The 27500-nt window shown below is 38.3% G+C and overlaps 1 protein-coding gene across 1 annotated transcript in view; it reads left to right on the top strand.

The window, feature by feature from the left end:
• Positions 1–27500, top strand: part of HPD (4-hydroxyphenylpyruvate dioxygenase) — a 313743-nt gene that overhangs the window by 183279 nt on the left and 102964 nt on the right. The window contains exon 10 of the mRNA XM_044069652.1: positions 17555–17717. Within this exon, the coding sequence (XP_043925587.1) occupies positions 17555–17717 (163 nt within the window). The remainder of the gene's footprint in view (positions 1–17554; positions 17718–27500) is intronic.

Here is a 27500-nt window from a genome sequence, read left to right as displayed (position 1 = left end):
TCAATGGTGTGGCTATGGATGCTGCTATGGCACCTAGTAATGCTAATATTTTCATGCATGGGTGGGAGAGAATTAATATTCTTGAGAGTTTCTATGGCACCCATATTGTCTTTTTTAAATGTTTTATTGACAATGTGTTTCTAGTTTGGGGAGGTAGTATAGATTTACTAAATAGGTTTTTAAATTACGTCAACAATGTTTGTTCCTTTTTGAACTTTACCTTAGCATCTAGCCATACCAGTATTAATTTTTTAGATGTTACAGTTCTCAAGGAGAAAGATGATTGGTTACCAGAATATATAAAAGAAGATGCACAACAGTGCTTTTTATTACACTACGGTAGTATGCACCCTGCAACCACTAAAGCCAACATTGTTAAGGGTCGGTTAATGAGAGGAGAAGATGATTTCCTAGAAGAAGGTGCCAGCTTATGCACAAAGTTCATCAGTAGAGGGTATTCTGAAAAATTAGTCCCAGAAAAGGTTTCTGAGATATGTAATTTAAGGTTCTCTACTGAAACAGTGCCCCCAAAGCTTAAAATAATCGATTCTGGAACTTCTATGCGAGTCAGTAATAGTTTAGATGACAGAGCTATTAAGAACATTATTTCTAATAATTGGAACATTTTAAAAAGTTGCCCTGAGATTTCAAAAGTGGTTGGAGATAATCCTGTTTTTGTGCAAAGGAAAGGAAAAAGTTTTAAAAATTATTTCCAAGCAAAGTTAAAACCTCCTTCCATCCAGTGTGTAAAATGAGGAATTTTAAATGTTTTAACTGCAATCTGTGCAATTATTTATTTACTGATGCCAACAAAATGTATATTAACAGTTATAACCTTTCCATTAAGGGACATTACACATGCAAATCTAAATTTGTGGTGTATTTGCTGGTATGCCTGCACCACTAGAGAACTGTATAAGAGAATATATGAGCACAGACATCCAGTGTTGGTATGTGTATGTGTATTAAACTTGTTTGGTCTTATTTTCTGGCTTTTTCTTAGTTTGTGTTATCCAGTTAGTTCGGTTGAACTGCTTTTATTTGTATTAAGTTTAGATTTTAACTTAACGTACATTTACTGAAATGGACTGCAGGTAATGCTTTCAATGTCTAAGCAAGTTGCTGGGTGAATTAGAGGGCTGCTCTTCAGTACAGAATAAAGTTAGGTAGGACAATTTTAAAAGTAGGCATTAAAAACTGTAAGAGAATAAATGTTAGGGTAGGATACTGATGACAAAAGTAGTAAGTGAAATGTATCTTTGCATCCTTAGTGAATCACCATGTAGTTGCTTTCATGACAAGTGTTAATCTCAGATAGCAGTCTTCATTGTAGTTTCCAAGGTAAATACTGCTGTGGTCTCTACAATAATGCATTATAACTGTGTACATATTTGTACTAAGTATATTTTGTTATGTGCATCATTTTATTGAGGTCTCTAACACAAATGTCATGAATTTCAAATATTTTTATAAATATGTATATTTCACATATGGCACTGTATATGATTCTTTCCTGTGCTTGAACTGTAGCTGTACTTTGCTTTGTTGAAATTATACTTTGCTGTATATTTTTGTGTATTACTAAAGTATTAAGTTGTACAACTTCTGATTTGCGCTTTGAGTTCATGCCATGGCTGAAAAGGGTCAACAGACCAGCATACCTAATTGGTTAACAAATGTGATAAATGAAATATAGATGATAATAATCAGGTTTCTGATCATAACCAATTTGTAGTGCATGGATCGTGAAGATTATGCACTAATATTCTGAAAAAGACAAACCAATTAAGCGCCAGAGTGGCACTCGATCCAACCTTAACAATTGTCAAACACCCCATGCTTATGTTGTAAACATCATGTCTAGCACTTGGCAGTTAAAGCTGCCTACACTAACTAGCAAATGACGGTGGCAGAACAAAATATTTGTTTATGCCTGCTGTCTGTACCGTTAATGTGTTGCTAATTTCCTGTAAAAAAAAAAAAAAAAAAAAAAAAAAACTTAGAAAGTTGCTAGAATAACAGGATGTGTTCACCTGCATAATCTGAAGGATACAAACTCTGAAACTCTAATGTATGTCATTATTTAATGACTTCAGTCCTCAGTGATTTGTTCAAAAAACACAGATTTTATGAGGAACAGAGCAAGAATATGAAGCAATAATTAGGACATTCTGTGAAATTCTAGACAGTAGAGAGGCATGAAAGGTGAGTGTAAACATAACTGAGTGCATTATACAGCCTTCTTGTCAGTGTACACTGTTTTACGGCTTTCAAACTTGACAAAACGCTTAGAGATTTTTTTCATTGTAACTAACAGTACATGAAGCAGATGAAGCTCCATGAACTACAAAGAATTATGATCACCTCACTGACATAATCCTGTATTATGAGTTCTCGATGTGGATGCCAAGATTCACCTCTCAAGCTCTTGGTATCCAAGTCTTGAACACATAATAAGCGGGTTATGATTGAGGACCCAATCATGATTCTCTGTATTATGTGTTGTAGACATGGATGTAAAGAAAATTGCGTCAAGAGCAAAGTTGGAGAGGTGAATCTTGGCATCAATGTTGAGAATACATAATAAAATGTTATGATTGGTGACCTAATCACAATCCCTTGTAGTAGATCGAGATTCTGTTTCATGTACTACCTATTACAAAGAAGAAGAAAAAAGAAAGAAAAAGTGTAGGAGTGAGCAGTGTTTTACTGGCTTTCAAAGCCTTTAAAAGCTGGTAAAGCACTTAGCACTGCCAAACAGATAGAGGCAGAAATTAAGTGCCCTTCTGTAGTGCTAATGATTATAAAAGCAGTTAGACACGTTGTTTTGTCACACTATCTTTTTGTAAGTGCTCCAAAGTGAAGGTCTAGCAGCTTAGGTGTTCTTAAAAAATGTTAAGCACCCAAGCACTATTAAAATAGGGTCTTTTGCTAGAGATGTGTTTTACAAATTTGTCTTCCTCCCAGTTTCAGAGCATAATCACGGCGTTTTACGCACTACAAATAAACTAGGCTCCCTGGATGTTCTAGAAGTGTGGCATGTGCAAAACAGTGCATTGTCTTTCATTAATGGATGTTTGATGGTAAATTATGATATTTTCTTTATGCTTGTTTGAGGAACTCTGCCAGATGATATTGTCTTTCTGTTTCAGAGAATCCAGAAGTCCCACTTTCTAAGACTCCCTGATGATATTATTTGACATCCTGTTTATTACATTTCACAAAAGCAGCAAGCAGTTTATCAGCAAACTACAAACTACAACCAAAGTATTGCATAGAAAAAGAAAACAACTACCTGTCTAAAAACAAGTATTTTAACACCTCATGCTAGTGATTCTTTATCAGAATGACTCCTAATAATAATAAAAAGAATAATACTTCTGTTGACCTCAGTGAATGAACTGCATTTCCTAGTTAACTAGGGTGCTTCTAGCCACTGTTTTCACTGAACTGGACCCCTATAAAGCTGTACTTTAACTCTTTCATTCTAGACTGCCAAAAACATAACTCCTAACCTCTGTACCCTATTCTCTCCCTAACAGTTTCCCTCTTCACCTGCTTGGCTTACTTGGCCCCTGCCCACCCAAGACCTGTGGACTATCTCCTCCACAAGCTCCTGTCCAATGTTCCTTCTAAATCTACAAAAAAAAAAAAAAAAAAAAAACCAAAGTGTATGTTTAACATCTTCTGCTTATTCTAATAGGGTAGTGTGCACTTGATCGGGCCAGCGCCTCTATCTCCCTCTCCAAAAATCCCCATTCCTCCACTCTTCCTGCCCTTCCATACCAGAATTCCCTACTAAAACCTAAAACCTAACAAGACAAAGACAGCATTGTCTAGTGAAATACTTACCTTGTAATCCTTTGCTTGGAGGTTTAGGTAAAGTTGACACCCCCCACCCACCATTCCCACTTCCTCCAGCAATATTGCAGACTCTTTCAACAAACACCTCACTGAAACCATTATAAACTTAGCCAAGCAACAATACCCCTCATTCACTCCCCCCACTCCCAACCATCATTATCCACCCCATGCTTTCAACTTCTCCTCAATACCTACCTCCTATACAAAAAGACTTCTATCAAAACTTAAGCCCACAAAACTTGACAGCTGACAACCTTCCCTCAGAATACCTAAAAATAGCAGCTGATGCCCTCACCTATCCAATTTCCATATTAATTAACCACTCCATATCAGAAATCTTTGTACCGTCTCTGTGGAAAATATCACACATCATTCCCCTCCACAAAAGAGGCTCCTCCAATGATCTTTCCAATTACCGCCCCATCGCCATCCTTTCCCCACTCTCTAAGATACCTGAGAAATGCATTAACTCTCAGGTCCTAAATTGCCTCCTAGCTAATAATCTCATCTCCAAAACCCAACATGGCTTCAGGCCATATCACAGCACTACTACCACCTTGCTGTCTTTCACTAACACTATCCTTCATCATAGAAACAATAGCTTGTTCTGCACTGCTACATTTCTGGATCTGTCAAAGGCTTTTGACATGGTAGATCACAAAATACTACTCTCATTTCTCACTAATCTTTCCTTTGCCTATACAGCCAAAAACTGGTTCCACAGCTATCTGACCAGCCAGCAATAATCAGTTGTTTTGGAAGGATAACCTCGTCTTCCCATTACTCTTGGTGTTCCCCAAGGCTCCATCCTTGGACCCCTACTGTTCTCCCTGTTCACCAACAACCTACATGCCTCCACCAAACATGCTTCTCTCATACAGTATGCAGATGGCTCCACCCTCATCTGCTCTGCCCACACTTTACCAGAACTCCAAAAGATCACACAAGAGTCTTTCTCATCAGTACAAAACCCAGCTTCAACTCAATCCTAGCAAAACCAAACTCCTTATCTTCCAACCCTCCAAATCTGTTCAAACTTCCCCCCACTTCAATATTCTTTCCAAAGACAATACCGTCATCTCCCCATCAGATCACACCAAACTTCTTAGTGTGGAGATAGACAACAATTTCAGATTTGATGTCCGCATATCTCTTACCATAAAAAAGTACACAAAAAACTTGATACTTTGTATAGAAACAAACAATACCTAACCAAGACAGCCAGAACTTTTATTGCCAATCCCCATCTAATCTTCACCTTACTCTACTCTTCTCCAATACTTACCAAACTTAGACAGTCTGACCTAAACATGCTCAAGACCTGCTACAATAAAAATTGCAAAATTTGTTACAGGCGGATCCTACCACAGCCACCACTGCATCTCACTTACGGAACTAGACTGGCTTGAACTCCCACAACTTATTCACCCGAATCAACTCTCATTTGCCCACAAACTAGTAAATCATCCTCACTAAATGCTGTCTAGACGCCTATGCTCCAACAGCAAAAATCTACTTCTCATCACCAAAGGCAAAAACTCAGCAGGAGAAGTTCTATTCTCCTGTGCCATATCCAAACTATGGAACAGCCTCCTCCCCCTATAACCACATTACCTTCCAGCAGTCTCTTCAAGACTGCACTCAAGTCTCACCTAAAAACATACTGACTCTGTCCTTGTTCTAATCCCGACTAAAAAAAAAAAAGTATATCTGTTTGAGGTTTTATTAGCTGCTACTGAGCATGTTAGACCTTATGTACTACTTGCACATTTAGTCAGATATTGCTTAGTCTACATCTACTAATTACTCATGTTTTCTTTATTATTATTTCTTGTAATTTTTACATGCACCTGTTGCTCTGTTTTTTATTCTATGTCATGTTCTTTACTGTAAGCTCAATTTACTCATGTATGTTGCTCATTTATTATTTGTGGAGCTTTTTTCCCCGGGCCTCCGCTGAAAAAAGGATCTATGTCCAGTCGGAATTTCCCAGTAAGCAAATGTAAATAAATAAATAAATACAATGTAATATATTTATGTTTCTGAGATTATTTGCCTTTGTTTTAGTGTTTACCACTGAGCACTAGTGAAATGGAGGAACACTATCACTTAGGCACATTTTGAGGACGTTAGTACTGTCACTGAGGTGAGGGGAATAAGAAATGTACATAACTTCCTTGGGATTTATGTTCTTACCATTGTACTAAGAAAGCCTGAAGACACAATCCTGGACAGAGAATTACTTCCATCCTTGTACCATTGTCATCAATATTATGTGGCCTTTCTCTCTTTTATTTCTCCAGATCCTTAGGTTTCTAATAATATGATGGGAATTGACTCCATTTCTAAGACAAAGTATGATTAAAGTACACAAAATTAGTATTTTTTCAATCTTTGATGTCAGCCAAAAATGTTCTTCGCAGCACCCACAATGTGCCCAGTAATGACTCATTCTACAATTCGTACAGGGTTACATTGATTGTAAGACCCATTGCTGTTACTACTATTGAAACTGTATGGGTATCTTTCTTCCACATTGCTCTTGTTTCAGCCTGCAGATCCTGATATTTTATAACTTTATGTCAATCTGTACACAAGACACTGTAGTCACTAGGTGTAGCAATTTTAATGATCAATGCTACTTTTGTCTTCTTTTCTTGGACCATTATATCTGGTTTTCTAGCATCTATCTTTTGAACTATTGGTAATGGGTGATCCCATGTGATATAAACTTCATCATTTTATATGATGCTTTGTGGCTCATGTTTCCAGTGTTTTTCAGCCACTTCAGTACCATAATGTTTGCACAATCCCCAGTGCAACAGTCTTGCCACATTATTATGTCTTTCAGTATACAGTCCTTCTGCCATTAATATGTCACAGCCAGCAACAAGGTATGCGACTGTTTCCAATTTGGTTTTACAAAACCTACATTTGTCTGTTTCTCCCACATGTGCAACAGACTTTGTAAACCAGTGTATATGTAGCCCATTGACTTGGGCTGCCAATATTAACCTTTCATCAACTGATTTGAATTTGCCTCTCCTTAACCATTCGTGCATTCGTTCTTGATCAACATGAGGTTCTTCCAGAAGTTTTCTATACTTGCAACTATATTTATGATTTTTCCTCATTTCTTGCCTTCTCATCTGGTCCTTCACCTCATATTCTTTCTTTTGTTTTTTTAGCACATTCAGTTGCTGCCTGATTTTTATCTACTTCTGATTTGATTTCCATTCCTGCTTGACATCGGTATGCTTCTGCTAAATTAAGCAGAGAAGTCATCTTAGAGTTATTCTCCTCATGTTTCAAAACTTTCACTTCATTTAGGTCTTGTGAGGTCAGCAGATATGCGTGGAGTCCCACAATTGCAGATCTATATATGTAATCAATTTCAAGGAGGCCCATCCCCCCTTCAGAACAGGAAATATATACTCTTGGTATACACTGATTTTTTTATAAATCATTTGTTGAACATGAAGCATCCTTCTTGTTTTCCTATCTAATCTATCCAACATGTTTTAGGGCCAGTCAATCACTCAAAAACAAGTTAGGACAGGAAGAGAAAATTGATTTATAGCATGGATTTTGTTCCTAGATGTCAGTGCTGTTTTCAGGATTAATTTAAGTCTTCTGAAATATTTCTTACTAAGTTTTATATGCATTTGTTCATGCTTCATTGTTGATCCTTCATAATTTCCCAAATATTTATACACTCCCTCTTGCTCAAGTTCTTTTATATGACATTCTTGTCCCAAACCAATGTTTTCCTGGTGCTGCAGTTTTCCTGCTTTAAAGGTTGCTTTTGCACACTTATCAAGACCAAATGAAAAAGTTTTGACAACCTGGAACTGTGCTTTCAGTTCCTCATCTGATGAGCTATACAGTTTTAAATCATCAACAAGGAGAAGATGAGAAGTCTTTACACTTTTTTGTTTTCTCGGAGCCAAATTTGTAGCCATGGCCTAAGCTGTTAAGCAGACAGCTTAATGGGTTAATGGCAAGGCAGAATAGCAACAGTAGCAGAGAGTCACCCTGGAATATCCCCCTTTGAATTTTTATCCCTGGGATAATAATCTGCCCTTTATCATGGCTTAATTGCAAAGTGGTCTGCCACTGTTTCATGGTCACCATAATATAGTCAATCAGTGTAGGGTGTATCTTATACATTTTAAGCACTCTTTTATCGATGAATGTGGGATACTATCAAATGCTTTTTTATAGTCAATCCATGCCATACTTAAATTCTTCCCCCTTTTATAGTTCACCAGTATGACTTCATTTAACAACAAACGATCCTTTGTTCCGTATGGCTTTCTTTTATATCCCTTTTGTTCTACTGCCATAATTGAGTTTTCTTCTAGATGACTATAAACCCTGTCAGCATCAATTCCCATGTATAGTTTATACATCATCAGAAGGCAAGTTATTGGTCTATAATTTTTAGGTAGCTTGCAGGTTCACTCTTAAGTAAGAACATTGTTTTGCCTGTTGTTAGCCAGGTTGGTGTCTGTTCGGGGTGCACATATAAATAGTTCTTACTCATGGCTAAATCTTCATGCAAAGATGTTAATACTTTTAACCAAAAGTTAGGTACTGCATCTGGGCCTTGGGTTTTCCAATTAGAGGCTTTTCTTAACTTTGTTTCAATCTCTCTGGTCGTTACTTCATCCCATTTCATATCCTGTACCTTTAAACTTCTTATTCTTTCTTTTACTTCCTCTATCTTTTTAGCATCTTTGTTATGTTCCATAGGATCTTCATAGACATTTATCCAAAATGTATCTATTTCCTCTTTTTTTTGGCGGTCTTTCAATTCCTTTTACCTTATTTCCCAATTCTCTATAAAACCTTTTTGGCTCATCAATAAATTGCTTATTTTGTACTTTTCCTTTATATGTATCTGTATATCTTCTACGTTTTTCCACTTGTGCTGAAATTTTTAGTTTATTTGAGAAATTGCATGATAGATCCTGATCTGTTTTAATACTGTGCATTGCTTTTATCACATCTATCTTTCTTAGTATTTTTTGCTGATCTATTCCCTCTTCTATAGTCTTCTACCAGTGACACTTCTTGTCTTAATTGCTTTATAGTTTTTTCTATTCGATACGTCCATGATGGTATTCAATTTCTCCCCTTTCTCTCCCTCACTACCCTGTGTTCTTGTGGTAGAACTTTATCAGTTAATAATTTAGCAGCACAGTAATATATCCTGTTTAATTCTGTTATATCGCATGTATCTCTATGAACAGTCCTAATTACTACATTCATTTGTTTTATCAGACTTCTGACTTTTTGGGTTTTATTGACCTTCTGCAATCTATTTCTCTCATTGATCTTCATATATCTATCCATGTCTATTAAATTAAGCAACTCTTCTCTTAGCTCATTTCCTTCCAAACTAAGGGCACATCCCTTGTTTTCCATTTCCTGTAGGCATTCTATAGAAAGTTCTACAACATCACCCTGTGGCACCTACTCTTCAATGTCATCCTGTGCCATCCATTGCTCTGTCATATAGGAACTCACTGGCCTAACACTCCGCAACATTGACTGCATCAGAGTTTCCACAGTTTCTTGTTCCTTTCCTTGCTGTCTAGCTTCAAGTGAACGTTTATACTGGTTTCCTTTGGAGGGCTTCAAAATATCTTGATTTGGCACCTGACTAATTGCTTACTGTTCCATTGGTTTTCCCTTAATTTGGATATCCATTGCTCTATCCTGTGGTGGTTTCTGCATTTGATTTTCTACACTGAATCCCTCACTTTTCAGGTACTTCATAACCTCAGTTTCTATTTCTTTAACTTCTCCATTACTAATCTCCTTTTCTTCTTTTTCTATTTGTCTTCTTATTTTTTGTATTGTAAAGTTTTCCATGTCCAGATTCCTTTGCCTGTATTTCTCTTCAAATATCTTTGGTGCTACTCTTTTTATATTGGTTAGTTTTGCTTTCTCCTTTGCATAAATATTACACCACATTAAATCTCCTTTTCTTTCCCATGTCCATATTTCTTCTTCAGATGTCTCCTGATCTTCCTGCTTCTCCTTACTTTGGGGACTGACTCCACCATGCTGTGATGTAACCTGTATTAGACCTTCTACCCCAAATCCCTCACTTCGCAGGCATTCCATAACTTCAACTTCTATTTTTTTTTACTTCTGCTTTACTAATTTTCTTTTTTACATTCCATCTTTGTGATATTATTTTTTTATTGTGAAATTTTCCATATCCGGGTGCCTTTGCTTGTATTTCTCTTTGAATATCTTTGGGGCTGCCTTCTTTATATTGATTAATTTGGCTTTCTCCTTTGCATAAATATCACACCATATCAAATCTCTCTTTCTTTCTCATGTCCATATTTTTTTATACTTTTCAAATATCTCTAGGTTTTGTTGTTTATATTTTTGTACTTCCTCAGATGCTTCTTTTTCCAAACAGATCAAAGTTTCTTGAGCTATATACTGTTTTTTTTCACAAATCTGTTGTATTAATGAATGCAAATTTTCATTTGAAGCTTCTGACATAGTTTTTCTTTCCTTTAATTTCTCTCTCAATCATTTTGTATATCTTGTGTCTGGAAATTCTGTGCTTTTTGCATTTGGCTCTGTGTGGTTGGTGTTTACCTTACACACACAAGGTGCAGGGTTTGAATCTCACATGGGGTAATTGGCTAGGCTTAAAATGGCCCACAAGGCAGTTAGCCAGTACTACTCTATGAACCTCTTATAATGTTGCTGCTCAGAACTGTAAAAATTATGGGTTGTGCAGTTATGAGAATAAGAACTGCTGCAACTTAAAAAAAACAAAACTGTTTTAAAAGTAATGTATTATAGCTTTTTGCACTGAGACTGAATAAAAAAGAAATGGTCCTGTCCCACAGGCTACAGATAAACTATACTGTTTCTTTTCTAGTTTAATCTTTTTTTAAATTGTCATTTTTATATAGCTATAGTGTTTCTTTCTAGTTTAAGCTTTTTCTGAATTGCCATTTTTATATTTTAGTTGCAATAACTGTGACCAAACGACATGATTGCAAAAAAATATTAAATGTTATGCCCCCCCAAAACAGGATATAACAGCTCTTGTTGCCATTGATGCAACAATCACTATATGCAAAAAAAAATATTTTTAATTGAGGTTACTGCTGGGGAAATTCCCTTTCCCCAAAATACAGAGACCGCAGCAATGGTTGCATTAAGTAAGGGGGTGCAAGGATTTTGACCATGCGTAGGGATGTGAGGTTCTCCACAACTTGAATGCAAGCATTAAATTTCACTTCAGATTGTTTTCCCATGTGATGTGGTTTTCATATCAACTATGTCTGTAATCATGAGATGGAATCCCAGAAAAAAATCATTATGATCTTATCACGGTAATTGCATATTTTGCCAGAAAACTGCCTACCACAAAAGACTAATGGCGTGCTCTACTTATACTAACTACCCTCCTTATACTACCTATACTACTTATACTAACTATACTGCACGCAATCGAGGCACTCCTCAGTATGGAGAAAATCAATATATGTGCAGTAACAGAAACCTGGTTTAAGGTTCCAGAGAGCACACCAGCACTACCAGGTTACAACCCATACCATACATTTTGGCCACAGAACCCAAACCGAAATACAAAAGGAGGGGGCGTACCCATATTCCTCAAGGATACCCACACTTCCAGGTTAGTGGCACAGCACGATGCGTCAGAGCTCATCCACGTGCAACTAACAATGGGCAAAACTGCAATTCAAATTGTAGCTTGCTATAGATCACCCACCATGTCCCAGGACCCTATTCTACGTTTCTGGAATCACTGGGAAACATAAAGGTCCTACCAAACACCCTAATATTGGGTGATTTCAATTACCCAAACATTAACTGGGAGAACTACTCAAGTACTAACTCCTTTGCCCAACTTTTCCTAGAATTTATAAACTTAAACGCCCTGGTTCAACTGGTCAGCACTCCCACCAGAGGTGACAACATATTGGACCTGGTCATCACCAACATGGGAGACCGGTGTTCCACACGAGAGGTCAACCCCTCACTGGTTAGATCTGACCATAAACAAATCACTTTGGATATCAATATTCCGCCCCCTCCCCCGGACAAGAAAGCCACCATGAAAAACTTTTCAAAAGCAAACTTCACGTTACTTAAGACCGAGGTGGAAAGTTTCAAAGCCCCCATGCTGAAGGATAACACTGACCAAGCTGCTAAATCCTTTACTAATGCATTCTACAGGCAGCTATAAGAATGTATGGATCATGCCATCCCAAGCAAAACCAAGACTCACTCCTTCAAGAAAAGGAAACCAGTCTGGTGGCCTCCTGCCATAAACAAGCTATACAATAGAAGGAGGAAACTAGTACAGAAAAGAGTAAAATCCCAAGAAGGGAAGACATCCCAGATCAGTATCAGCAAGAAACTATGATCCCTCATAAAATCATCCAAGGTGAGCTTTGAAAGAAAAATTGCCAAGGACTCCAAAGATAACCACAAGGCATTCTTTAGCTATGTCAAGAATCTAAGTGGCAATGCTCAGATCTGCTCAGAGTTAGTGCAGAATGGCACAAAATACACTGAACTGACCGATATCACCAACATCTTGGCAGACAGGTTCAGCGCAAACTTCACCCCCATCTCACCCCCAAAAGGACCCATAACCATACCAGAAGAATGTAGAGTCCCTGAAATCACAGACACTCAGGTTAAAACAGCCTTCTCCAAAGCCAAACACTCAGCATCAGTGGGGCTGGACAGTGTCCCAGGCTGCATCTTACACGAGCTCAAAGACGAACTAACCCCTCACCTAAACACACTGTTTAACCTCAGCCTCTCCACAGGCTACATACCCATAGAGTGGCGCACAGCAACAGTTATCCCGCTCCACAAAGGTGGAGCCACAACAGACCCTGGGAACTATCACCCTATAAGCCTGACTAGCTTGGTCTGCAAGGCTATGGAGCGCATCATCATGAAATTCATTAACAGAGACATTGGGAACCTCCAAACACTGGACCCTACCCAGTTTGGCTTTGTTAAGGGCAGATCATGCCTCCTAAACCTGGTGGACTTCTTTGAGACAGTTACCAAGGCTATGGATGAGGGAAAGGTGGTACACACAGCTTACCTAGACCTCGCTAAGGCCTTCAACACCATTCCCCATTCTGGTATTATAGCCAAGCTCACCAGGCTGAAAATAAACCCCTACATCACAAGATGGGTTGCCAACTGGCCCACGGACAGAGCCCACATGGTGACAGTTGCGGGAGCTAGGTCCGTCTCTAAACCAGTTACAAGTGGTGTTCCCCAGGGCTCAGTCCTAGGACCCCTCCTGTTCAGCATATACTTCTCAGAGGTACAGACAAGCACAGGAGGACTATGGCTGACCAAGTTTGCAGACGATTGTAAACTAGGGGCTATAATTGACTCTCCAGCTGACACAGACATCCTCAAAAAGGGTCTCACTGAGACGGATACCTGGTGTCAAAATCATGGCCTCAAGCTAAATGCCAAAAAGTGCATAGTCATCCCCTTTGGAAAAAACAAAGTACCCACAAACTACCACATAGGTGGCAGTCCCCTAAATATGGAAGACGTAATAAGGGATTTGGGGACCCAAGTAGATAGTAATCTCACCTTTGATAATCACATTGCCAAAGTGGTTCGAAAATCCTTCTACGTGGCCTACCTAATCACAAAAGGGTTTGCATCCAGATCAAAAGAGGTCACTGTGCCCCTCTACTCATCACTCATCAGACCCATCTTAGAGTACAATGCCCCATTTGGGATGTACCTTACAAGACACCTGCAACAGCTGGAAAGACCACAGAAGTACCTCACCAAGAGGATCAATGGCCTCAAACAGATGCCCTATGCAGCTCGACTGAAGAAACTCCAGTTGTACTCGATTGCATACTGCCTACTCAGAGGTGATCTCTGCCTGACATAGAAGGCCATGTCCAACCCAGAATTGATGGACATGCTCCACCTAAAGAAAACCTTATCCCCTCGAGCCACATGCTCTAGGGATCTAAACCTTACCACAATAATAAATAGGACGTGGTGGAGGGATAGATTCCTGTCCCAGAGGCTTCCCGTGGTTTGGAACAAGATCCCAATCTACATTAGGCAGAGCTCCTCACTAACACTCTTCAAAAGAAACCTTGACGAGTGGATGGGAAACAGAAAGTTTACCTCGGGGATCACTTCAGTGGCTCTGCTGGACAGAGGCACAGGGAATTAATCTAAGGGGATGGCGAAAGCCAACACATTCTGGCTAGGCTTATAAATGCCTTCGGGCAGATAGCCTACTACCCACCTATGAACCCTCTGTATCACTAGCTCTGTAAGTAGGGCAGTAACTATAGCAATATACAACTGACCCTGCAAGTACCTATGTGCATAATGCAATCATTGTAAAGCAGATATGCCAAAGACAAGAGAGTTCCAGTTTAAGAATAAAGATAGACACTCCTTTTCCGGGTCATTGGCAGGCTGGAAATGCCCTACACTACAAAAATAAGTATATGCAAACTTGAGTGACCTGGCAACATTTTACTGCCTAATAGTCATCCTTTATCCGTTTTAATATGCTAAACCTACAATATTAAAAAGTATTACTGATTTATTTGATATAGCTAAACAGGAAAACATTTATCAAAAACTATTTTACAGAAAATTAACTAAGAAACTTTAACAGTTCTGCAATTACTTCACTAGTGTTTTGTATATTTTGAGCTGAAAATATAGGGTAGGTTGGCACTTATTTTCATCAGAATCACAGACTTGTAACTTTGTTTTCTTTCTGGTTGATATCTGTGATTTTAGTGTTACAATAAAATACATAACTGTGGCACAGAACAGCTGCTGACTAAATAGCTTAATAATTTGTGCTAATAGTAAAGCTATACAGTTTACACAGGTTTGCAATGTTTCATCTGTTTGAGCTTCTAAGCAAATAAATAGATAATTATTAGTAAGGCACAGAAGAATCAATTGATGGAGTTAGAAAAGATTGGAATGAGAGACTGAAAAGACAATTTTCATAGAAACAATGGGATGACATCTGCACAGCTCCCAGCTATGCACAAGTGCAGAAGACTTAGGATTTTTTGCTTTTAAGTGCCTGCATAAGTATTTTTATAGCCAAAGCAGACTTGAAAGAAGTATTGCTCACAAATTCTAGAGGTGTGATTGAAAACAGAGAAGTAACTGGACAAATGTTTTTTGGGAATGTAATGAGTTGGCAGATTAAAAAAATTCCCTACAAAGTACTTTGTCAGAAATGTTGTGGGATCAAATAATTGTAAATATGGAAATTATTCTTTTGAGCTGGGACACAGGGTCAGTAATTGCCTAAACACAGTACGTAAGAACTTACTAAGTTTAATGCTATTGGCTGCCAAAAAACTGAATTACTAGAAAATGGAAATCAAAATCTAAACCAATTGTAATTGAAGTACTAACTTTTATAAAGGAGATAAAAGAACTGCAAATGTTTTTTTTTTTTCTTTAGAAAAAGGAAGGAACACATTGTATAGAAACAAATGCAATTTTTGGAATCAATATTTGCAAAACAATGTTCAGTAGGAGGAGTGAAATTTAAGGGAAGTCAGGAATATTTATGTAATATTGGTGTAAATGGTAATTTTAAGGGGTATATGTAGATTTGGGTATGGATTGCCAAGTATTTACATTTTGAGAGGGTATCACTTAATAATAGAAAGCTTGGCTTAAAATAAGCCCTAAAAGTTCCATTGTTAGCTATGGTCCTGGGTTTTATTTTTATTTCAAAGGAGACAGCTTTATGGTCCAACCTAACTGGTGAGGAGGTGAGGACATTACACAGGGGGGACATTTTCCCATATGGTCAAGGATGTTAGCATGTTAGCACCCCCTAGTGGTCATAAGGACTAGCTGGTTCAGGGTGTTTTGGTTTACAAAGTCCAGGAATCTCTGGACCTACATTTTTGAGGTCATGTATAATTTCCAGTTTATAGTGTGGTACTTAAAGTCACCCATAGTTATGATGCTGGGTTGAAGGGGTAGGGTCTAAAGTATGTTTAAGTATGTGTTTTTGGTTTCCTAGGTCATAGAGAGGGACATATGGCATGCAAGGATATGGTATGTGACTTTGCCTATGTGCTTATGGTAATTATGATGTGGAGACACTGGAGCTTTAATAAAAATGCCAATATGATTTGTTTTATTTTGAAAGGAACTGTGAGCATGGATATGTGTCAAAGTCACAGATTAAAACTCAATTCCAAGAAATGCATTATAGTGCCTTTAGGTAGAATGCACCCCCCCCCCCCCCCAAGCTAAGTATTCCATTGATAAAACACCACTAAGAGTTGATCTGGTAGTCAGGGACCTGGGAACATATGTAGACAGTGATCTGACCTTTGACAAAGGTCATGAGAAAATCATTCTATGGCTCCCAATTTATAAGTAAGGGCATGGCATCCAGGTACAGGGAAGTCATAGTGCTACTTTATTTGGCCCATATCAGACCCATCACAGAGTATAATGTTTCCTGTGGCATGTACCTGACCAGACATGTGCAACAGTTGGAATGCCCATAAAGGTTCATTACCAGGACAAAATTGAGGGTAAACAAGTTATCCTATATGGATCACCTTAAGGCCCTATCTCTATACTCTGTTTCCTACAGGTTATTGAGAGGCAAACTATATCTGGTAAACAAGGCATCCTCGGATCCAGCTCTGACGAAATGAACAGCATTAGAGCCACCAGATCCAAGGATTTAAATTTTGGTAGTAACATAAATAGGACATGTTGATGAGACAGACATATGTCTCAGAGGATCCCCATGCTCTGGACAGGAATCCTATCCATGGGAAACAGACTTCATCCCTAACCCTATTTAAGTGTAACTTTGACCAGTGGATGGGAAATCAGTAATTCACCCTGGGTCTGGCCCCCATGTCTCTGATAGACAGAGGCAGACAGCAACTATAGCCAAACTAATACACACACACCCTCCCCACCACTTAACCTTTAGCAACTTCATAACTAACATACCACCTCCTAATAAATGCCTATGATATATAGGAATACAGCTGGTTCAGGTTGTGCAGCTAGACTTATAAAAGCCCTGGTGGTCATTAGCCTAGTATATACTTATGAACCTACGACCCTATGTGTACCTTTGTCATTATGTAATCTGTGATTTAATAAAGATGTTGTAAAAAAGTGAATTGAAGACTTCTATCTGTACATTTCATCTTCCTGAGATCATGTTTGCTGTAGTATTATAGTAGATTGCAGAACTGAAGTTTGTATGTAACCCTAACAAACATAATACTTAGCATCAAGAAACTGTTGCAATGTTTTTAACAATGCATGAGTTCAGATTTAGGAGTGGCATTAAGGTGTCACCTATAAGGAAATTTATGCATTTTTGATGTTTGTCACAGAGTATGTGTTGAAACACCATTTTAAGATATTACATCCACATCATTTACATATTTTTTCTAAATATACCCTTCTTCTTATACACCATATACAGCAAGTAGATGAACTGCACCTATTGTTTTCTGAGTCTTTAGAACAAGTTTTGGGTAAATAGGCATTGTGAAAATGTATAATTACATTAAGAGGGTTACGGTGTGTGAGTCAAGTGCTGTAATGGCTTTGAAGACTTTTGCTATTTCATCACTAGGTACACAAGGAATCTACTTTTCCACCGATTCTGGTCTGTGGATGACAAGCAGTTGCATACAGAGTTCAGTGCACTTCGCTCAGTAGTGATCACAAACTATGAAGAAACCATTAAAATGCCCATCAATGAACCTGCAGTGGGAAAAAAGAAATCACAAATCCAGGTACTTTTCTTGACAGTGTTGTATATGCAGCATAAATCTCAGTCTGTGTATATATACACACAGTTCAAAAAAAATAAACTAATGAATTTGTCACGTGTACATTTTGCTGTGTGTGATTTCATTAAAGTAAAATACATGGGCCCAGCTTTTAGGTCTTATCACAGTGTAGTGAACCATATAGTTCATGCTGACCAAGCTTCACATAACTGATAACTTTTCAAAATTTGCAAAGCAACTTGTATGAATGTAAAACAAAATGAGTTGTATAAATTATCAAATAGCATACACACACACACACACACACACACACACATTATATGAGAACTTTTTAGGCTGACACAAAACTCGCATTTTGTCAAATCCTGATTGATCAACCATGAGGGAGTGGAGGAATAGGATCCTGTCTGCAGGTCTCATATTAAAGTCTATTTCAGTGAGTTTATGGGTTGTGAATCACTGGATTAGGTTCAAAGTAAGGTAAGGTAAATCAATAATGAACGTGTGTGTGTGTGTGTGTGTGTGTGTATATATATATATATATATATATATATATATATATATATATATATATACATATATATATATATATATATATACACACACACACACACACACATATATATATATATATATATATATATATATAAACAAATCATTCTGTAAAAGCTGCACAATAGACACAGACAGTCTAGAGCCTTCATTGTGTAATATAGTAAAAATCCTTTCTTGGAGATCCGTGTGATACATGCAAATAGCTCCTTATAGACTTACCTACCAGTGTTATATTGTTTGCGTGTTCATGACTTTTTACTAGCCATGTTTTCTGAGTGATTTCAGACTAGTAATTCCAACACCCACTAGCTGTAAGCATGCATATTTCATCTGACTTTTAGTTCTCTTTCTTTTTTTTTTCATCTCCTCATCGTAACATCACTAGTTTATTTGGCTACACTTTATAAACATAGAGCTTAAAATCAAGCCTGCTGTCCATAAACATTAGGGTGTCTGCAAAATATCCAAAAATAACATCCAAACCAAAGGATTAAAAGTTCACACAGACAAATCATTCAGTAAAGACTGCAAGAAAGACCCAGCCAAGCTAGTCTTCACTGTGTTAAACATACTGTAGTGGATGCTCACAGGATATATGCAAATGACCCCTTAAGGAGCTGTCGGTGTTTCAGCGAACTGGCTTCTACATGCCCATGACATTTTGCTTTTTAAAGGAGGACTGCACCTGAAACTGAAAACAAAATGTTTTTCAGAATATCTTGAACTTTCCTGCATTAATAATGTCTCCGCCTCAGTACAGTTACTAATGTGTTATACCCCCAAAATGGCCAGAAAGGGAGCTGCTATGATATGTGATTTTGTTTTACAAGCAAGGCTTTCAACTCCCTGCTGTCATTTAATAGGGAAAGAGAGAGAAAATTATGTGAAGAGAAAATAATTTACTTCATTTTTCTCTCTCCACTTGCTAACAGCAGTACAGTGTCTACTTCTGACTGCCAACTTCAGTTTGTATTTTTTGTCATTTAGTTCATTTGATTTTTTATTAGTGTCCCTCTGTGCATACAACATTTTAAGGAACGGAACATTTGAATGACAGGTTTGAAGCAGTAGATGAAGTTAGTTGCACTTTTCAAACTAGTAACTGTAATTCAACATCCAAGTATGAGAAATGTGATCCCCATGCTTAACAGGTGTTTCTAAGGCTGAACTGACTTGTTTTCTACTCACTTTTTAGCACAAGCTAGAATTAATTGTCTGATGTTAATAACGCTCTCTTCAAATCAGCCAAACACACTATGTTATGCAAAGCTGCTGCAGGAAACACTTTGAAAGGAAACACAGTGTAGAAAAAAATGCAAAATCAAATACTGAAAGAAAAATCAGAAGAGCAAGATGCAAGTAAAATATAGAAAAATACAAAATTAAATACTGACAAAAAATCATAATATGAAAATATTTTCTTTTGTAGCACTTTCAGGGTTTGATGAAACGAATATACAAACAATTTGTGACTAAAACAAACTAATGTGTGAGTGGAGTCTTCTTGTGCATTTACATCTGAAAGCTAAGCATGAAACTCTTGCTGTTGTTCAAACACAGATCTACAGCTCCAGGCTCCGTCATTTATCTGAGGTGTGATGCTGGCAATATGTGACTGATAAAGGCACATCTGCATACCAATGTTCAACAGTCATTGTTTTCTTAATGGTTCTGTTCTTAGAATCAAGGATTTAACGTAATCACCCTACCTCTCCTAGTTTTCCTGATGTAACAGATGATGAGACAAACATAGGAAAGAAAATGCAAAATTTCACAAAAAGGCAAGAAACAAGCTTGGGCATACAATTAATGGAATAATTATTAAATAAAGTCTTTTTGAACATGTGGTACTCTTAATGGTGGATTACAGGGAAGGATGATGCATTTAACTCACTCTGGGTTCTAGCTCTACTGGTGCTGGATTAGTGTAGGTAAGTAATTGTGTATTAGTTATGTAATTGGCAAACTGTTAAAATTAACAGTTTAGCAAAAAAAAATCATTTCGCCAAACTGTTAATTTAACAGTTTGGCAACTGCACTACTAATACACAGTTACTTACCTACACTAATCCAGCATCAGTAAAGCTGGAAACCAGAGTGATGTAGATGCCTCCTGCCTGACCATTAATATTAATGATGAAAACACACCTCCATATGTTTAGTGTTCTGCGTTTGGAAGATAATGTTAAGAATGTATAATTTTACAAAGGCTGCAAAACAGACTTTTCTTTTTACACAGAAAAATATTTGAATGCATTAAAATGCATGCAAACACTTTTTCATGTAAAAAGAAAAGTTTGTTTCACACCTTTAGAGATAATCTTTAAGACTTTATGGGTACGTTCAGGACAATAAAGCCAGATCTCACTAATTATAGACGCAGATGCATGTTTCAGCCTCTTTTTTTTTTCTGATGTCATTAGTGTAGCATAAGTGGAATGTTTGGCTATACTTGAGAACCAGAGCTTCAAATCAGACGATGAACATAGACATTAGGGTACCTGCAAAATATCCCAAATAACATCCAAACCCAAGGGTAAATAGGTCACACAGACAAACCATTCAGTAAAAACTGCAAGAAAGACACAGCAAAGCTAGAGTCTTCACTGTGTAATATCGTAAACCGCCGGTATCAGAGGATCACTGGATATATGCAGATTACACCATACCAGTGTTTTAGCTAAATGGGTTCTGAATGCCCATGACTTTTTACTTTTTTTATGGGTACATTCAAGCTAATAAAGCCAAACCATACTAGCTGTAGACATGCATGCTTTGGCTCTTTTTGATCTCATCCGTTCAGAGTAAGTGGATTGTTTGGCTACACTTCAGAAACACAGAGCTTAAAATCAAGTCTTATGTCCATAAACATTAGGATGCCTTCAAAATGTCATAAATAACATCCAAGCCAAAGGGCAAAAAAAGAAAAAAAAAAGCTAAGCTAGAATCTTTGCTAAAAACTTAAACCTCTTGTAGTGGAGGCCCATGCCTGAATGGTTTATCTGCTTGACTTTTTTTACCCTATGGTCTGGATGTTATTTGGAATATTTTGCAGGCACCCAAATGTTTATGGACATCAGACTTAATTTTAAGTTCTGCATTTCTAATGTATAGCCAAACAATACACATATGCAGTAGTGACAAGGTATATATATATATATATATATATATATATATATATATATATATATATTAAAAAAAGGTCAAAACATGCATATCTACAGCTAGTGGGGTTTGGCCTTCTTGGCCTGAATGTAGCCATAAAAACTTAAAAAGTAATAAGTCATGTGTATTCTGAAGCTATTCAGCTAAAACAGTTGTATGTCCTTAAGGGGTCATTTACATATATTCCATGAGACTCCATTACAGAAGGTTTAAGGTATTATACAGTGAAAATTGATCAAATAAAATGTATGTTGATGTGCATTGTCAAAATAAATTGATTGACATTATGGATGCCAACACACTACTCCACACGCACCAAGCATTAATCTTGGCGCATGCAAAACTTAAAAAAAAAGCATTGTTTTTTTTTTTTGCAGGAGGGCAAGCCCTCCGCTAATTAAATATACTCTAACTCTGAGATTGCACAATCCCAGGGTAGAGTGGGTATATTCTACTACCCAGGGATTGTCAGTCTTGTATGCCTGTCGACCATCTATTTAGTCGACCAAATTGTGTCGATTAAACAGATGTTGACCAAAGTACCATTCAACAAAGATACCAAAGTTACTTGGACCCATATATATATGTATGTATGTATGTATATGTATATATATATATATATATATATATATATATATATATACATACATACATATATATATTTGACATGTTAAATGTTCAAAATAATAACAAAACATGTGAAGCATTCATAAATCTGACAACAGAAATAACTGTAACCCAGTACATCATAAAAGGAAACTAATGTCTATTTTCAATGTATTAATCATAACGCTACCAAAAATTAATCTCAAATTTGTCTGAATAGTGGCAGCATTATGGAAAGGTTTTTTTTTTTAAGGTAAGATTAATACTTAGTGGTAATAACAGACGCAGGGATAGGGTTTGTAGTGTCACAGAAAGTTTTTTTTTAAAGGTAAGGTGGATACTTTTGGCATGGACAGGCTTAGGGTTAGCACACATTATTAGGTGGGCAGGTGGGAGTCACCGACCTGCCTGCTATACCTTAGTAATGCATGCTATCCTTGGCCCTATCCCTAACCATGCACCTTACCTTATAAAAAACATTCCATTGCACTGCCATTACACAAGACACCTTGGACACTCACCCCCACACCTACAGACATACACACAAAACACTAAATCTACTCCCTTACCTAACCTATGCTTTAACCCTAACCCAGGCACAATTGCACAAACACTACATCTATCCGCTTGGTTAGCGCCTACTCTGAAACAAACAAACACACACACACACACACACACACACTTTACCTAACCTTAACCTAAAACATTCACACACACTTGCACATGCACTAAACCTAACCCCTGTTCACACATACACTCACAGACATACTCCTAGCCCTAAAAAAAATACATTTACCCTTATTGATCATGCCTGCATGCATTCAAACAGATGTATTATTTATTTTATTATTTATTTATTCAGTTTGATTACCGGGGAGGTCCACTGGGCTAGGGGGCCCATTTCCAGTGGAGGCCCGGGGAGAAAAGCACCACAGAACAAAGTTTACTTAGATACACATTTTTCAAAGATAGTAAAAAATACATACAGTAGGGTTCATTCTACAAGAAATAAACAATCAATACAATTCCAATTTAGTTCAAGAGATAAATGAGAATACATATAATAGCTAGAAGTAATATTTAGTTATGAGTACAAATTAGTAATTGAGAGTGAGGTTAGGAAGGTGAGAGGTTAGCCAGGAGTGAAGGGGGAGGAGAGTTTGAGAGGTAAGGGAGGAAGAGTGCAGTTGCATTTCCTGTTTAGGTAGAGGTAGGAATGAAGTTGAGATTTGAAGTTATTGTGGTTGTTGCAGGTCCTTAGAAAGGAGGGCAGAGCATTCCATTTTTTGCTAGGGTAAAGGATAAGAGAAGCTGGCCAGCTGTGTGCTTAGGTTTATGAATGGTGATCAGGTTTTGGTGAGAAGATCTAAGAGGTCTGAGGGGGGAATATGGTTGCAGTATGTTGGATAGTGCGGGGCAGTTTGAGGGTTGGAATAACAATTTGTGGACTGTGGTTAATTGGTGAAAGTCTAGTAGGTTGGGGAGTTCAAGACAGTTTAAGGAGTGAAGGGAATTGTAATGGTGAGAGGAGGATTTGGCACTGGTGGCAAATCTGGAAATTTTGTTGTAGCATACTTCCAGTCTGGAGGTAAGTGTGGAAGATAAGTTAGTGAGCAGGGGAGAGCCATACATGAGAGAGGGAAGGAGATAGGTAGAGACGAGAGTTAGTCTGGAGGAAGGAGAGAGGAAGTGGTTGTTTCTGTAAAGTAGGCCAAGTTTTATGTGAGGTTTTTTTTTGATGTTTAGCTGGATATGGGAGTTAAATTTTAGCTGATTGTCAGTACTGATACCGAGCAGTTTGGCAGAGGGTACGATCTCTATCGGGGAGTTGTTAAGGCTGGTAATATGAAGAGAGTTTTCATCAAGCGGGGATGATTTAGAGGGGGAGAATAGAAGGATCTTGGTTTTATTGACATTAAGAGAGAGGTGATTTAGGAGCATCCAGTTTTCAGTGGTAGAGAAGGCATTTTGAGTCAGAGATTGGAGCTCTGCTAGTTTAGTGGCGCAGCAAATCAAAGTGGAATCGTCGGCGTATTGTACAATTTTGGTGTTGGGAATGACTTTATGGAAGTCGTTAATAAAGATATTGAATAGCAAAGGGCCTAGTATGGAACCTTGGGGTACTCCAGTGGAAGTAGGAAGGAAAGAGGACGTGGCTTGGCCCCATTTCACTGCTTGGGACCTGTTTGAAAGATAGCTGGAGAACCAAGAAAGGTTTTTTTGGGAAAGGTTAAGATTAGAGAGATGATTTAGAAGGTGGGTATGGGAGATAGTATCAAAAGCTTTGGATAGGTCTAGCAGGACAGAAGATACCAAATTACCGGAGTCACGGGCTGAATTGACAGAATGTAAGAAGGCAAGAAGGGCGGAGTTAGTACTGTGTCCTGGGCGGAAGCCATGCTGGGTAGGGGAGAGTAGCTGGTATTTGGTAAGGAATGGTAAGAGCTGTAGGTGGATACATTTTTCAAGAATTTTGGAGATAGGGGAGAGGATGGCTATGGGGTGGAAGTTGGAGACATTATAATTTTTGCCACCCTTGTGGAGTGGAAGAATATATGCAGTTCGCCATAGTTTGGGAATGTAAGATTCAAGTAGAGATCTATTGATCAGGATGATGATAAGCAGAGCAATAGCATCTGAAGCTATTTTTAAGAAGGAGGATGGAATGCTGTCAGGGGCATTGGAGCAAGGCTTTAGTTTGTAAAGGAGTTTCTTTATTAGATTGGTGGAGATGGGTTTAAGCTCAAAATTAGGGTGGGAAGGGGAGGATTGGGCAGGGAGGGGAGGAGGGTTATTATTGGTAAAGGTCTTAGTAAGCTCAGCTACGGAAGAGGTGAAAAAGGTATTGAATAGTGAGGCAATTTCTGAGTCAGATTTGCTGGTGTCAGGACAGGGGTTGTTTTTTTGTTCCAGGCCTGAGGAGGGAATTAATAGAGTTCCAGAATTGTTTGGGATTTTTAGCATGATTTTCTTGTAGTTTTAAGTAGTAAGACTTATTGTCTCTAACGACTTGTTTTTTTACTAGGTTTCTCATCTGTTTATATTTTAGTAATGTTTCAGGTTGTTTGTAGCGGAGGTAGATTTTCCAAGTTTTATCCCTTTGTAGCATAATGTTTTTTGTGCCTTTGGTGAGCCATTGAGAGGTTTTAGTTTTAACTCTTTTAGTTCTTATTGGAGCTAGGGAGTTAAGGACTGTTAAGAATGATGAATTAAAGTAGTCAACGGCTTTATCTAGAGGTAGTATTTTTAAGGGTTTCCAGTTAGTTAGCTTAAGGGAATCAGTGAAAGTAGTAGGGTTAAAGTTAGTTAGGTTGCAAGTATGAATGTATTGATGGGAGTGTGAGGAAGAGGGAGCAGCTTGAATGGTGAAGGCAGGGAGGTGGTCTCCTAGAGAGTCAGGAATGACTCCTGATTTTATGATTTTGTTAGGATGAGATACTAGGATCCAGTCAAGTATGGAGCCAGGAGGGTTGGTTTTATTAGGTCTAGTTATGGAGTTGGTACGTTGAGTAAAGGTGAATAGGTTAATTGTTGATGTGGGATTAGGGTTATTGATTTTTCCCCAGTCAATATTTACGTCTCCTAGGATGTAGGTTTCTGGCTTAATATTGGAGGAGGTCCAGGAAAGAATGTCTTCTAGGGTATTGGTGTTGTTACCAGGAGGAATGTAGAGGGAGATGATACAGATGCTTTTATGGATGTTTAGTTTTAGTAGGCCAATGACAAGTTCAGCATTTGAGAAAGAAGGGATATGGTTAGGATATGGAGTGATGAACAAGTGGTTGGAGTAGATTAAAGCTACACCACTACCTCTCATACTTGGGTGGTCGGATCGGAGAGAGTAAAATCCAGGGGGAAGGAATTCAGAGTCACGTATATGAAGTTTTAGCCAGGTTTCAGAGATGGCTATTATGTCTGGTTGGTTATGATTGAGCCAGGCATGGAAGAGGGTTATTTTATTTAGTAGGCTTTGGGCGTTGATGGTGAGGAATTTGAGGTTTTTATTTGGGGATTTGTTGTTGGAGCTAGGGAGGTATGTTGGGTAGGAGTTGGGACCAGGATTGGGGTGGATGTCGCCGGCTAAGTTAAGGAAAGAGGGGTGGGGAGTAAGTTTATTATGCTTGGATTTGGGTAGGAGGGTCTGGTAGAGTTTAGGTTTGAGTTTGTAGTCATTAGTAGAGTTTGGGAACAGTTTTATTTTTAGGAGAAGGATAGGCTGGGAGGGAGCTAAAGAGGCTGAGATATTGTGATAGTGGGATGTAAGGATGTTGTGAGGAAGAATAGGAGAAGGGAGTAAGTAAAAATCAGTATAGGAGGTTGCATGGTAAAGAGGTAGTAGAAGGAAGGGTAATGATAAGGAGATAAGGATTAAAGGAGGAGGGAAAGGCATGTTAGCTGGAGATGAAAGAGAAGTAGAGGAGTGTAAAGTGATATTTGCTGGGTAGGGGGATTGGCAATGAGAGTCAGGTGGATTGGAGGAAGGGGTGGGGGAGAGGAGTAAGAGGATTGGTTGGGGGAGTGGGAGGGATTAGCAGGAGGGGGAATAAATGTAGGGCCACTGGGGGAGGGTGGGAATTGGGAGCAGGGTAGGGGAGCAGAGTGAGTCCGCAGGGCGAACGGAGTGGGAAGAGCCAAGAAAGGTGAGTGAGTGTCAGGAAAGGTTGGGTTGGGAACAATCAGCTGTGTAGATAGTTGGGCAAGTAGGCCAGTGTGCAACAGAGAGAGAATATAGGCGAAGAGTACAAAGTTGTATATGGTTGTGGGGTGTGGGGGGGGGTAGCAAGTAAAAGTGAAGAATAGAAAGCTGTGGGCGGTCGATTTGGAGCTGATAGTAAGGCAGGGGATAGTAGCTGGATACCGACTGCCCTCTAGTGGCCAACCTTTGTAAGTACAGCAAGGTACCTTTCAGAGCCAGAGGCTGGGAAGCCTATGAACTGTGGTCTTGTCGTGGCCTTAGGACGGGCAGAAAACGCTAGATAAGATTTTGCACAAACTGCCAGTTGCACAAACATCACTACAGTTCACTTGTTTTAACAAATGAGTGTTTGACCAAGTGAACACACACACACACACACACACACACACACACACACACACACACACACACACACCTACATTTAGTGACAGATGAGCAGTATGTGGGATTGTGCTGTTGCAGCATTGTGGGAGGGCTTCCACCTACATCCCTGAGTGGGGGAAACAAGTGTGTGTGTAAAAGGAAAGACACAGAAACAAAGAACTGAAGTGGCTGGCTAGGGAGTTGGAGTTCTCATCACAGAGAGAGAGAGAGAGAGAGTGCACTGAGACCTAGAGAAAAGGGGAAATCAGCTTGAAGCTGGTAAAAACTCAGGGAAATTCATGAGCTTTAGATAACAGATTTCCAGTGGAGAAGGATAGAGGTGTCTCAGCTGAGATATCTGAATAATGAAGTGTAATTTGGATAATGAAGTGTATAACCAA

The sequence above is a fragment of the Protopterus annectens genome, chromosome 4.part0 (assembly GCF_019279795.1).
Source record: "Protopterus annectens isolate FY-2018-M chromosome 4.part0, PAN1.0, whole genome shotgun sequence".
Classification (NCBI taxonomy): domain Eukaryota; kingdom Metazoa; phylum Chordata; order Ceratodontiformes; family Protopteridae; genus Protopterus; species Protopterus annectens.
Note: the sequence above shows the minus strand (reverse complement) of the source record. Positions and strands in the feature narration are given on the sequence as shown.